The sequence below is a fragment of the Zalophus californianus genome, chromosome X (assembly GCF_009762305.2).
Source record: "Zalophus californianus isolate mZalCal1 chromosome X, mZalCal1.pri.v2, whole genome shotgun sequence".
Taxonomy (NCBI): domain Eukaryota; kingdom Metazoa; phylum Chordata; class Mammalia; order Carnivora; family Otariidae; genus Zalophus; species Zalophus californianus.
In genome coordinates, this window is record NC_045612.1 from 101,479,778 (window position 1) to 101,494,922 (window position 15,145).

The following is a 15,145-nucleotide window of genomic DNA, read 5'->3' on the forward strand; positions in this document are numbered from 1 at the left end:
AAGGAGAGATAAAGTCTTTTATAGACACACAAAAGCTGAGGGAGTTCATCACCACTAGACCTACCTTAGAAGAAATGTTGAAAGAAGTTCAAGCTGAAATTAAAGGATTTTAATTAGTGGCAAGAAAACATATGAAAATATACTGTATACACTGCATTAACAGAATGAAAGATAAAAATCATACCATCTCAGTAGATGCAGAAAAAACATTTGACAGAATTGACAAAGTTTTGCATCCTTTCATGATAAAAACTTAATTCCGTATAAAAGGAATGCCTCTGATCATGAAAGCTTTTCCTCTAAGATCAGACAAGGGTGCCCACTCTCACCACTCCTATTTAACATAGTCCTGGAAATTTTAGCAAAAGCAATTAGGAAGGAAAAAGAAATAAAGACATCCAAATTAGGAAGGAAGAAATAAGATTGTCTGTTTGCAGATGATGTATTCTTCTATATAGAAAATCCTGAAGACTCCACCAAAAAAATGTTATAACTAATAAACAGATTCAGTAAAGTTGCAGTATGGAAGTAGTCAAATTATGCAATGAGCCCAGATGTCCATCAACTAATGGTTGGAAAAGAGAAGATGTGGTATATATGTATACAGTGGAATATTACTCACTTATCAAAAAGAATAAAGTCTTGGCATTTGCAATGACATGGATGGAGCTAGAGTATATTATGCTAAGTGAAATAGTCAGAAAGAAATACCACATAAATTCACTCATGTGGAATTTAAGAAACAAAACAAAATGGGGCAACTGGGTAGCTCAGTTGTTAAGCGTCCAATTCTTGATTTCGGCTCAGGTTATGATATCAGGGTTGTGAGATCAAGCCCCACATGGGGCTCTGGGCCCAGCACGGAGCCTGCTTAAGATTCTCTCTCTCCCTCGCCCTCTGCCCCTCCCTGCCCCACTCGGCATGCATGCACACTCTCTAAATAATAGATATATACAGATGAATATAGGGGAAGGGGGATAAAGAGAGAGTGCTGGAGGGGAGGTGGGCAGGGGATGGGCTAGATGGGTGATGGGTATTAAGGAGGGCACTTGTGATGAACACTGAGTTTTATATGTAAGTGATGAATCACTAAATTCTACTCCTGAAACCAGTATTACATTATATGTTAACTAAAATTGAAAATCTTGAAAAAGAAGTTGCTGTATACAAAATCAATGTATAGAATTATGCAGGAATCAGATTTCTATACAGTGACAACAAAATATCTGAAAAAGAAATAAAACAATACCTTTTATGATAGTATCAAAAGAGTTAAGGAATAAGTTTAACCAAGGTGGTAAAAGATCTGTACTATGAAAACTATAGAACTTTGTTGAAAGAATTTGAAGAAGACGCAAATGAAAGATATCCTGTGTTCATGCATCAGAAGAGTTCATATTGTTAAAACGTTCATACACCCAAAGCCATTTATAGAGTCATTGCAATCCCTATCAAAATTCTAAGGACATTTTTTCTCAGAAATCAAACAAACATTCTTAAAATTTGTGCAGAACCTCAAAAGACCCCATATTACCAAAACCATCCTGAGAAAGAAGAACAAAGACAGAGGTGTCACACTTCTGATTTCAAACTATATTACAAATTTATAGTAATAAAAACAGTATGGTACTGGCATAAATATATACACATAGACCAATGGAAGAGAATTGAGAGCCCAGAAATAAACCATCATGCATACAGTCAACTAATATTTGGCAAGGGAATCAGAGATAACCAATGGGAAAAGGATAAATCTCTTCAATAAATGGTATTGGGGAAATGGGATAATCACACAGAAGAATGCAATTAGATTCCTATCTTACACCACAAAAATTAACACAAAATAGGTTAAAGGCTTAAAAGACCCGAAACCATAAAACTTAGAAGAAAACAGGGAGAATGTTCTTTGTCATTGGTCTTGGCAATGATATTTTTGATATGACACCAATGCACAGGCAACAAACAAAAAATAAGTGGAACTACATCAAACCAGAAAATGTAGACGCACATCAAAATAAACAATCAATAAAATTAAAAGACAGCTTACAGAATGGGAGAAAATATTTTCAAACCATGTATCTGATAGGGGGTTTTTAGCTAAAATATATAAGGAACTTCTACAATTCAGTAGCAAAACACAACATGGTTTAAAAATAGGAAAAATGAATACTCTTTCCAAAGATGACATACAAATGGCCAAAAGTTACATGAAGAGAATGCTCAGCATCACTAATAATTGGGGAAATGCAAAACAAAACCACAGTGAGATATGACCTCACATCTGTTAGAATGGCTGTCATCCAAAAGGGCAAGAGATAATTGATGGCAACGATGTGGAGAAAAGGGAGCCCTTGAGCACTGTTGGTGGGGATGTAAATTGCTGCAGCCACTATGGAAAACAGTATGAGTGTTCCTCAAAAAAAAATTAAAAATAGAGCTACCTTATGATCCAGCAATCCCACTTATGGGTATATTTCCAAAGGAAATGAAATCAAAATCTTGAAGAGATATTTGCACCCCCATGTTCATTACAGCATTATTCACAATAGTCAAGATATGGAAACAACCTAAGTGTACAGCAATGGATGACTGGATAAAGAAGATGTGTACCTATACATATAAAGGTTGTGTGTGTGTGTGTGTGTGTGTGTGTACATACAATGGAGCGTTATTCAGACCTGAGAAGGAAGGAAATCATGCAATTTGCATAAATTTGGATGGACTTTGAGGGCATTATGCTAAGTGATATAAGTCAGAGAAAAAAATATTGTATGATTCTACTTATAGGTGGAATCTAGAAAAGCTGAACTCTAGAACAGAGTAGTGGGGGTGGTTGACAGGGCTGGGGGGTGGGGTAAAGGGAAAGATTTCAGTCAAATGTTACAAACTTCCAGGTATACACAGAATAAGTTCTTGGGATCTAATATACAACATGGTGACTAGTTAGCAATGCTGTATTATATCTTGAAAGTTGCTGAGAGAGTACATCTTAAATGTTCTCATCACAAAAAGAAAAAAAATGGTAATCATGTGAGGTAATGGAGGTATTAACTAATCCTATTGTGGTAATCATTTCACAATATATATGTGTACCAAATCCTCACATTGCGCACCTTAAACTTATACAATGTTAATGTCAATTATACCTAAATAAAGCTGGGGGAGTAGTGGAATGAGGAAGGGCAGTGCTGAATGTTAGATTTAAAAAATTCTAGAATGGGTGGGGGCACCTGGGTGGCTCAGTCGTTATGCGTCTGCCTTCAGCTCAGGTCATGGTCCCAAGGTCCTGGGATCGAGCCCCACATTGAGCTCTGAGCTCCCTGCTCGGCGGGAAGCCTGCTTCTCCCTCTCCCACTCCCCCTGCTTGTGTTCCCTCTCTCGCTGTGTCTCTGTCAAATAAATAAATAAAATCTTTAAAAAAAATTCTAGAATGGGAAACATGAATAACTTTTTGTTTTATATCTGAGGTGTGACTCTGTAATCTGAAACTGAAACTCTATAATCTGAAACTGTGGGTGGAATGGGCAATTTAAGGCTAGAATGCTGGCATCACTAATATGATAAAGGTAAAGGGAAAATTGTCCAAATCTTTATACAGAAATCCTTCTAAAATATGAAGCACCAGAAATTCCTATCTCTGTCTGGTCAGGCATAGAGCTGTGGAATGTTAAGTCTGGAAAAGACCTTGGAAATCATCTGGTCCAACTGTTAGATTAGTTATAGAGCAGAGATAAAGAAAAATGAGCTGATGTCTCCAGGTTCACTTAACTTGCTAATGATTGAGTCCAGGTCTCCTGATTCCAAAGCTGATGTTCTTTCCAATACATTTGTGCTGTCACCTCAGAATGACTTCCCACCTGCTTTTCCTTTAAAAAAAAATCACTCCTGATCCCTTCTTTCTGGTGTAGTTTAATAGCATGCAGTATATATATATATATATATATATATATATAATTTTTTTTTACTACAACTCTTTAGCTAAGTTCTGTTAGTCATTCTAATATTATTGTCACTTTGCCAACTGCCTGAAAAGATTATAGTAGAACATCTGAGTAGAAATCGAGCAACCTGTTTTTTTACACTGATTATAGGCTCATTGATTATGCAAATAGCCTTTATACTTAAATTAGCTTAACTGTTAGACATATTGTTCTAGCTATGTCACAGTGAAGCATTTATTTACATTTCAGTAGCTCAGACACTACATTTACCAAGGAGAGTAAAGAACTTAAAGTTCTTTTAATTTAATTGTATCAGGCTTAAGATGGTTGTAAAGAACAAGGAAATTAATATGGTTCTGCACATATTTAGTATTTGCTAAAGTACATAAAATTTCATTACACTAAAACTGTGTGTTATATATTAAGACTGTACAATTAAAACTCCGTTCCTTAAAAGATAGAACTCTACTTAATTTCAGAGAAAAGAATTAACATCATTGGATTAGATTTCCTTTTTAAGGTAAAAGAGAAGCAATATATAATCTTTCTAATACCAAACTGAGATTTTTCCCTCAGTGTGGTACAACAGGGTGGTTTGTAACAAGGAATTGACATGCACAATTTTCTTGTAGATATTTCAAGTTTTGCTATTTTTCTGGTTAATAAGTAATACATCTTTTGTAAAAAAGTACTTCAGAAACCTATGAGGCTTCAAAAGCATAAATCTCCTCCTATTACCACACTTACTGTTTTGCAACCTGCTTATTAAACTTAAAATTATATACCAAACCACTTTCACTTCAGTACAAATGTACTGGTGCTACATAGTATCCCATTGTGTGCATATGTATATCTCACAGTTTGTTTAACTTATTCTCCACAGAAGCACATTTGGATCTGTTTCTAATATGTGGCTGTCTTCAAAGCTGAATTGAATAGTGTTCATGCCACGTTGTATTTCTGTGGTATTTGTTGTGATCTTTCCTCTCTCATTCCTAATTTTCTTTATTTGGGTCCTTTCTCTTTGATAAGTCTGCCTGGGGGGTTATCAATTTTATTAATTCTTTCAAAGAACCAGCTCCTAGTTTCCTTGATCTGTTCTAGTGTTGTTGTTGTTGTTTTCTATATCATTGATTTCTGCTCTAATCTTTATTATTTCCCTTCTTCTGCTGGCTCTAGCCTTCATTTGCTGTTCTTTTTCTAGCTCCTTTAGGTGTAAGGTTATGTTGTGTATTTGAGATTTTTCTTGCTTCTCGAGGTAGGCATGTATTGCTATATACTTCCCTCTTAGGACTGCTTTTGATGCATCCCAGAGGTTTTGGACTCTTTTGTTTTCACTTTCATTAGTTTCCATATATTTTTTATTTCTTCTTTAATATCCTGGTTAACCTATTCATTCTTTAGTAGGATGTTCTTTAACCTCCATGTATTTGTGGTCTTTTCAAACTTTTTCTCATGGTTGACTTCGTTTCATATCATTGTGGTCTGAAAAGATACATTGTATGATCTCAGTCTTTTTGTACTGATTGAGGCCTGATTTATGATCTAGTATATGATCTATTCTGGAGAATGTCTCATGTGCACTTGAAAAGAATGTGTATTCTGCTTTAGGATAAAATGTTCTAAACATATTTGTGAAGTCCATCTGGTCCAGAATGACATTCAAAGCCATTGTTTCCTTGTTGATTTTCTGTTTAGATGATCTGTCCATTGCTACAAGTAGGGTGTTAAAGTCCCCTATTATTATTGTATTATTATCAGTGAATTTATTTATATTTGTTATTAATTGTTTTATATATTTGGGTGCTCCCACGTTGGGGGCATATCTATTTACAATTATTCCTGCCACTTTGTATACTGTGTTTCATATGATACATTCTTTAAAGTGAAAGAGTAAAACAAATTTAAAAAATTAACTGGAAGAGTAGACTCAGATTTATGAACATTAGAAACTGTGCCAATAAATTTACATATCCAACTGAAACATATTATGAAAAATTATTTTCTCTATTATTCACAGAAAAGCGTAGCTATACACAACAGCTAAATTGTAGTCATGGGGGAATGTATTCATTTTAGTACATATGCCAAATAAATGGCTATATCTTATTTTAACACATGAAATTAAGTGTAACCAATAGCCATGAATTATTTCCTCATTCATATAAGCTTTTTCACTTCTTGTTTCATCTTTTCTATCTAAGCTTTCTGTTATTTACAGACTGTTCAGTAATAATATAATGATAATGTTTTGTGACTTTCAATATTCATGCTTTGCTTGTTTGTTTGTTTTATGGAAGGTCTATGCCAGGAAGGAAGCCTTAAAGGGAGGTTTGGATAAAACTGTAAGTCTTCAGAAAGATCTGTCAGAGATGCATGAATGGATGACGCAAGCTGAAGAAGAATACCTAGAGAGAGATTTCGAATATAAAACCCCTGATGAATTGCAGACAGCCGTTGAAGAGATGAAGGTAAAATAAACCAAATAAAATGAAGCAAAGAAAGAAAAAACAGAGAAAGATGCTAGTTTGCTTGACATTGTGATTCTACACTATCTTTTCTTTCCTTGGTTTGATGGTGGAGGTTGGGTTTTAATGAATTCAGCTTCAAGTTTGGTATACATTATGGAATCTGAAATTTTTATTTATTTATTTTAAAGCATTGTCAAAATCTAAATATTGACAGTCACCATTAGCAACATTTTCCCCATGACATTATATCGTATTAAGTGATTGGAATCGGTTACTCACATTAGCTGTTTCTAGTGATGAAAATTCAAACGAAAAATATGCCAAGGGTTACTGCAATGACAGTTGAAAATGTAGCTAACAGGCTGTGTTCGTTTGGTGTTTTAAAAGGAGTTTCTGAGAATTTGGATACTACATACTTTAATTGATGGCCTTTAATATGAATAAAAAGGACTGGGTTTACACGGACTTCTCAAACAGTGGGATGAAAACTAATAGTGATTTAGGACCAAGGGAACTAGTACGTAGCAGGGACTGGGAGGTGAGGCCTGAAGTAGAGTCTCTGCAGTGGCATTTCAGTATGACCTTGGACAACTGGACAGTCAGTGTAATCTCTGATTTGTCATGTCTACACCATGTCATTTTCTAACTTGAATGTATGAACTGAGAATTGAAACTTACATGTAAGTAAATTGCCTGGCTCAGAGTGGGCATTCAAAGACCCTGTGGTAAGACCAAGAGTATTGAATATATTTCATTCCGTCCCCTTCCAAGTGGATCATGTGGCTTTGGTCACCTATAGAAAGTAAAATTAGAACATATAAGGAATACTTTATTTAAACAGTAATAGTTTTCAGGGTACTAAAAGCTGCATAATTATTCTAATCTAATAATACCATATATCATTCATTCATTTAAGCAACAAATATTGATTGTATAGTTACTTAAGTGCTACATACCCTTTTAGACAGTGAATACAGTGGTGAGCAAGACATAAGAATGACCTGACTTCTTGGAACTTACGTTCCGGTGGGGGGAGGGCAGGCAGTGAATGGAGAAATAAACAAACCCTTTTGAGATCATGGTAGTTTGCCCAACAAGTAAACCACAAATGTGAAATAAAAAATAATTAGGGTTTAGGTGGGAGTTGGGGGTAATAAAATGCATTTTAGAAAGGGTTGACATGTAAGGAATTCGTGAGGCATTATAATCGGAGATAGGAGTCCTAAGAAAAAGTCAGCCTTTAAAAAAAAAAAAAAACTATTGGAAACACATTCCAGTTGGAGGTGAGCGCTCCTGCAAAGACCCTAAGGCTAACCGGGAAGAGAAAGAGGCCTGCCAGGCTGCACAGAGTGAAACAAGATAAATCACCTGAGATGATTTTGAGGAGGTGGGTAGGTACCTGCTAACAGGAATTTCGTAGGATTGGGGAAGTTCATGAGAAATGAAGTGGGAAAGCCATTGGACAGTTTCAAACAAGAGACTCTAATGATTTTAAATTTGAATGTGGGGAGGTCACTCTTAGGAAACTTATATCACCATAGATGGTGAGAGCTACAAGATACTTTGGAAGCAAATAGACCACACTTCTCTTTGCTGATCCGAAAACTGAAATCCCCAGATAGGTGAATAATTTACTCATAGTCACAGGCTTTATCTATGGTAGAACCAAGAATATTGAATATTTGTCATGCCATCCCATCCCACACCATCCCATCCCAAGCTATTCCAAACTATTTTATCTTTTGTTTCCTTTTCTTTTAGAGTCATGTGCCGTCCCTATTGCCTTTACCCTCACATCCCATTCTCCTGGTGGCTGTTTTCCTCACCTCCTCTAATACTTTGTAGCCACTGCCTCAGATCCCTAAGTAGATAATCAGCAGTGAGCTTGTGTTCAGCTGCTGTACTTCTCCCAGTTCCTGTGTTTGGCTCTGGCCCTCTTCTGGCCCCCTTCCCTCTCTCCTTGAACACTTTGCCTATCTGGCTAACCACCCAGGCAGATCCTTTTCTCTTTTCCAGTGCTAGAGAGCAGACTGTCTCAAATTTTGAAAATTTTCACACAGTTCTTGAAATGAGTAATGCAACCAATTAGCCCACGTTGACTTACTTGTTTAAATAATTGATCTAGCTACAGAATTGCTCTAGGATGGGGGTAATATTGAAAAGAGGAAAAGCTCAGGCAGCCTCTGACAACAGCCAGGGGAGTTGGCAAGAAGATCCAATTTCTTGTTTTTTGTTTTTTGTTTTTTTGTTTTTTGTTTTGCCTGCCAGTCAAGGTAATCTCTTTAGGTTTGTTTCACTACCTAGAGGGTAGTAATGGTACTTTGTCCAGGCTTCCACCTGCGCTCATGTTGAGAGCAAATTTATCTTTATTGTCAAAAGAAACTGGCAGACCTACTCAGACATTTCTCCCTAATTTACTCAGAGAAAAAGTAGAGATATCCTTCTGTTTATTTATTTTTATCTCCTGTGTCTTATTTGAAAATGATTATGCTACTTTCATGACTTCTTTTTCCCCTATAAACAAAACTTTACAGTTAACATAAAAGAGTTTCTGGGAGTGTTTGATAAGCAAAATTATCTGACTTGAAAATTCTTTTGGAGTTCTACAATGAATAAATGGTGAAACTTCATATTAAACTCCTTAAAAATTGCTGAGATTTCAGTTTTAACTATTTTCTTCTTTATTTTGTTTTAAATTTACATTATTGTAACTCTAGTCCTCATACTTGCCAGAATTACATAAATGTATTTACTGTTCTCATTGTGTGACGGACTAGAATGTGATTCTTAAAACTGAGTGAGCATCCCAATCACCTAGAGGACTTGTTAAAACACAGACATCTAGGCTCCACCCCAGCATTTCTAATTCACTGAGTCTAGGGTGGTACCTGAGAATTTTTGCTTCTAACAAATTTCCCGGTGATGCCAGGAAACAAGTTCCAAAGTGGTTCCAAGAAACCATACTTTGAGAACCACTCGTTTGAGATATTGGCAATGAAAGGTGTCTCAGCATATAATGGTTAGATTCATGGAAATAAAGGGGAGGGGAAGACATCACTTCTAATGAAGATTACATCCAAATTACACCAATCATTTAATTTTCTACCTTTTCTTTCAGTGGAGAAATTTTGTCTGTTTCTCCTCTGAATGTTTCCCAGCTTCTAAGCTTCTTTTTTTTTTTTTAAAGAATATATGAAAGCCAAAAAATGGAAGAAAGAAGTGTTCTTTATCCTGCATTTTTTGATGGTTGTATAGGTTGTTTGTAACTTGTATAAAATGTAATTTCATTCATTGGATCCAGTACAGCACGCTTCTTCATTTCACAGAGGATTTGAGATGGGCTTAACAGAAACTATGAGAAAGAAAGGAAGAGTTTCCAGGACGACTTTCTTAAACACTTTGAAACTCAGTTTTCTGATGTCAAATATGCATAGAGATGACAAAACACATCTCACAAGGTTTCGTTAAAGATGCAACGAAGTAGCACGTACAGCATGTCTGACATAGCACACAGCAGCACAGAGTGATTAATGGTTGTCAAAATTGTTTGTAAGCTAAAATTACTAGTCAAAATATGGTTTGTGTAGAAACAAACCTCATGCTCAGTAATGCCAAAAACAGATTTAAGAATTCGGGGCTAAAATTTTTAATCAATTACATCAAAATCCATGAAGGCAATCACTTAATATTCAAAACATCTTGGCATTTGCCATCATATTATATACTTTTGAGGCATCATAAGAATAAGTCCAAAGGCATAGGGCAATTGTGTTGAAAAATATAAAGGCATTTTATAGCTGACCTTGTCCATTTCTTGCCCATCTCCCCTTATGCTCACCATTACACTGCATGTAGGCCCAACTTCCCCCTGCCAGAACCTGCATTTCTTGATGTAAGGACTTTCTGTGGTTCTTGCAACCCATTTTTCCCACCTATGTGTCAAGCTTCACTACTATGAAATTAACATCCCCCCAGTAGCCTTCAACCTATGATGGGAGATGATTTATAAGTACCCCAATTCTTCACCCTTGAGTGTGATAACCCTTAGGCATGTGTTTCCCAGAGCTTCCCAGTAAGATTAGACTAGTAACCAACACTGGTTGCTGAGCTGAATAAGTGTACCCTTCTAATCTCTCTTCCCTTTCCTGTCCCCATTCCCCATTCCTATACCAGTATTTGCTTTACATGACACATAAACTACTTATGCTTGAAAGCTCATCTCAGGGTTGGCCTTTGGAGTAACTCAAATGAAAGATATATTGTGCATGTGTGCGTATATGTGTGTGAGAGAGAGAGAGAGAGACAGAGACAGAGAGATATGCATGTACACATTGAAAATTGAGGATTACACATACCCTGCAGCTAACGGCCTCCAGCAAGATTCATATAGTTGTCCAAATTGGGTTTAGTACTTCTGGCAGTGAGTACTTTGGGGAACTATGGGTTGTATGAGTTAGAGCATATTAGAAAGAACCTGTTGTAGGATCTGGGTTTGTGTTAGATGATTTGAGGGAGAGTTGAAGAGCTTTGCTTTGGGTTGCATGGTGCCAGTAAGTGGGAATAACTCTGTGATCGGGTATCTTAATAAATCTGTCCTAGAATGAAGGAGGACTAGAGTGATGCTGAAGGTATAATTGATAAAGAAGCAGCACAGATTCATATTAATGGGGACAGGGAAGTGTTAGATATTTTGTGGTTTGGGCAGTTTATGCTTTGTATATATTCTAACAAAATTATGGAATGTAGTGGTATTGTTGAATGATCCACAGTGGTAACAAAGTAGCCTTGTCTGATGTTGATATTCTGTGAAATACTTTATATTCCATGGGAGAAGACCAAAGGCATAGCTGAGGACCAGGTGAGCCTCCCTCCTTTCAGGGGCTGCTCTTCTCCTCTTCCTCTTGTATGTGTTCAGTTACTGAATAGAACTTCCTTTTCTCAAGATATGGTTCTGGATGTAGCATTAAGAAGACTTTTCTATATTAATTATCTTTTGATTTAAATAATGATATTTTTATTGATTTCAATATTACTCATTCATCTGAGTAATTTAGAAATGATTTCAATTCTAGAATATGGGATATTTTTGTTGGTATTGAAATACGTGTTTCTTGCTTGTCTCGTGTGTGTGTATGTGTTTATATACGCACACGCACACATATGTATGAAAGAGGGCGAGAGCACACCGCAAATAGATACCCACGTGTTGACTACTTTGCACCGCATTTGGATGAAAGAGCTATTACATTCTGATGATAATTTTTTCCTTCCAACTTCAAATTTTAACTAAACCTAAACTGATGGAAGTTATTGTAGTCACTACCGGATTTATTTTTATTAATCTCTTCACAGGGATCTTGTGGGAGAAGAAAACATATGATACAGAGGAATGCATTTTGGAAGTAAATCCATTGTCTTGCTATCAAGTAAGAGAGCATTCTTTGTTTTTCAGAGAGCTAAAGAAGAGGCCCAGCAGAAAGAAGCCAAAGTGAAACTCCTTACTGAGTCTGTCAATAGTGTCATACCTCAGGCTACCCCTGCAGCACAAGAAGCCTTTAAAAAGGAACTTGACACTCTAACCACCAACTATCAGTGGCTCTGCACCAGGCTCAATGGCAAATGCAAGACCTTGGAAGTCAGTTGCTTTTCTTGAGCTTTATTACTTATGTGTCAGCTTATGATCCTGCGTGAAACACAGTGATTAAGAACAGAAACACTGGTGTTAAGACTACTTAGGCTCAGATTCCTCACAAAGGCACTTAGAAGTTTGTGACCTTGGGCCAGTTGATTACATTGTATAAATCTGTTTCCTATCTGTGAAATGGGCAAAAATACCTATTCCATAGGGTGCTGAGAAAATTAAATGAGCTATTCTATTTAAAGTACTTAGCCTAATGCCCAATAAATGTGAGCAATTATAGTTCTAATTCTTCTTATTACCATTATTATTAGGTCACAAAAATCTTATAAATAAGTTTCCTCAGTATTATAGAAACTGATCTTTTTTCTTTCATATATTTGAATATGCATAAAATCATAAGTATCTTAGCAGAAAGGTATTTTGTGGAGAAGTATATTTTATTGTAATTGTCTTTAAGAATCGCTCTGCCCTATAGGGTGCTTCACAAGACATGTTGTCTAGCTCTTTTGGGGGGACATTTTGTATTATATTTATGCATCATCTTAAGTCCTGCATTATCTTTTCCACATGCTTTACTCCTTAGATTATCTGAAAATTGTTAATAAAGAATCCATGTGAAAATACTATTTACTAACAGTAAGGATTGTGTTGAGGAACACAAAACTTTACCTAGCACCAAACAGTAAGGACTGTGTTGAGGAGCGCAAAACTTTACCTAGCACCAAAAGCTGACGCTGCCAGAGACTGCCCACTAGCTGGGCTGTAAATTAAGCCCCCTTCCCCCACATGAACTGAGTCATCTTAGTGAATATAGTTGATAAAGAAGTCATATATATTCCAAACCACTGAAGATGGACTAAAAAGGGACTTTATAACTTCAGTATGAATAGAAGAGGTTAGAAGTGTAATTATAGATGAGAAATAGAGGAAATCGGAGGGGGAGACGGACCATGAGAGATTATGGACTCTGAGAAACAAACTAAGGGTTCTAGAGGGGAGGGGGGTGGGGGGATGGGTTAGCCTGGTGATGGGTATTAAGGAGGGCATGTATTGAATGGAGCACTGGGTGTTATATGCAAACAATGAATCATGGAACACTATATCAAAAACTAATGATGTAATGTATGGTGATTAATATAACATAATAAAATAAAATAAAATAAAAACTAATGTATGGTGACTAACATAATAAAAAAAAAAGACTATACAAGGATTCCAAGAGATTCAATTAGCCACATAGAATTCACAGAAGAGTATCATATATTTTATTATTATTTGTAAATTGTGTGATGTAAAAATTTATGATAAATGTGTGTATATGTACCTAAAAAAAAAAAGAAGTAGAGGGATAGCTCAATAGTCTTGAAAAAATTTATTAATATGAACATAAAAGATCCCTTTAGAAAATATATCCCAAAATAGATTTCTGATGGATTGGCCTATCTTTTACATGAACAACATGAGTCATAGGAAGCAAAGAACAATAGTGATGTAAAGAAATTAAGAACATAAGAAAATATTTAAGAGTTTCATTTTAAAATATTGTCAGAAAGCAATTTCCTAGATACAAAAAATCCCTCCCTCATGTAAGGTGATAGTTTTTTAGTTCTGACTTTCCTGGGACCCATAGTGTCATCTCTTCCCTTCCTTTCCTGTTCTTTATTTTATTTTCTGTAGTTCTCAGCACTAATGCAACAAATTTTGTTCTCTCTTTCTCTCATTTGAGGGTTTCCCTTTAATATTTTCTATATATCTATCTCTTTCTATTGGATTCTGTGTATTTTTCTGAAACTTGTCTTCTAGTTCTCAAATTACCTCTTCAACTGATTTTTGGTGTATAAATATACTCATCTCTATATACACATCTACCCATATACATGTGTGGATATGATTTTGTATTCTTTCAAAGACCTTATTTTCCATTTCTTAAGATTTTACTTATTTAGAAAATTTGTCTCTTCTTTTATGTAATCTTCTGCTTTTGCATAATTGATTCTATTTCTTCCTTTTGTTAAACAACTTAAACCTATGCAGTCTGTTTGGTTGAGAAGTCTCAGTGAGTAATGAGCATGGAAGAGTTTTGGTTTTCCAATAACTGTAACCACCCATGTCAAACCTCATTTTCTGCCTAGTAGTTGGCTTCCTAATCACTACTGCTGTCTGATCCCATGATTTTTCATTCACTTTTGGTTATTAAAATTTAGTCGCATTTAAATTTTGATCTCATAGTTTAATATCTTCCATTAGTTTAGATTAATCTGTGGCTTCAACAGTTCATACAAAGGTGGGAGTGAGAAAAAAATGATTTTAGCATCCTCTCCTCCCACTCAATTTCTGGATAGTGATTGTATGGTGTTGGTTTAAGGGAGGATAATGAGGGGGAAAATACATTCTTTATATCAATGTCCTTTCTTTGCTGATCACAGTTGCTATACCCTTTTATAACACCCATAGACATCTATGATGATGAGTATGTTATCACCAGATTCTATAGGTTATCACCACTGATCTGGCTTTTTCTTCCTAGACTTGATGTGATCTGTTGGGGATCCATATTCATATAGACTATGAACCCCCAAAAAAGATCCCCTATTCATTCATGGTGCCTTGGGGTATTCAACAAAATTTCAGGCTGACTCTTGCCAGTAACCTTAAACCACATTCTCTTGAAAGTTACATCTTTTAAACTCATGCTTCCATGATGTGCTGGATTCTTATTTCTCCACCACATTTCAGCTTAGCCAGCAAGCTCTGGCAGATCCCATCTCCCGTAACTCCATGATGCCTCTTTGGCCATACCAGCAGCTCAGTGGGGAATGCATGCCAACCATCTCTTTCTGAATGTACCTGCCCATTCGATGAGTGGTATCATTTTAGATCCTTCCAGGAAAAGGGACCAGATGGGTTTCCCCTAAACACCACAGTAAAGAGTTGAAAAAAAGAATCGCCTCAAGGGCACCTGGCTGGTTCAGTTGGTAGAGCACATGACTCTTGATCTCAGGGTTGTAAGTTCAGGTCCCACGTTGGGTGTAGAGATTACTTTAAAAGATAAAATCTTAAAAAAAAATTTGCCTCACTTTCCAGTTCTCCTT

At 36.0% G+C, this 15,145-nt stretch overlaps 1 protein-coding gene across 2 annotated transcripts in view; it reads left to right on the forward strand.

The window, feature by feature from the left end:
- The window catches only part of DMD (dystrophin), a 2,214,577-nt gene that overhangs the window by 880,153 nt on the left and 1,319,279 nt on the right, over positions 1-15,145 (forward strand). For both annotated transcript variants that reach the window (XM_027607979.2, XM_027607980.2), the window contains exons 26-27: positions 6,242-6,412; positions 11,865-12,047. In XM_027607979.2, coding sequence (XP_027463780.1) covers positions 6,242-6,412; positions 11,865-12,047 — 354 coding nt within the window. The remainder of the gene's footprint in view (positions 1-6,241; positions 6,413-11,864; positions 12,048-15,145) is intronic.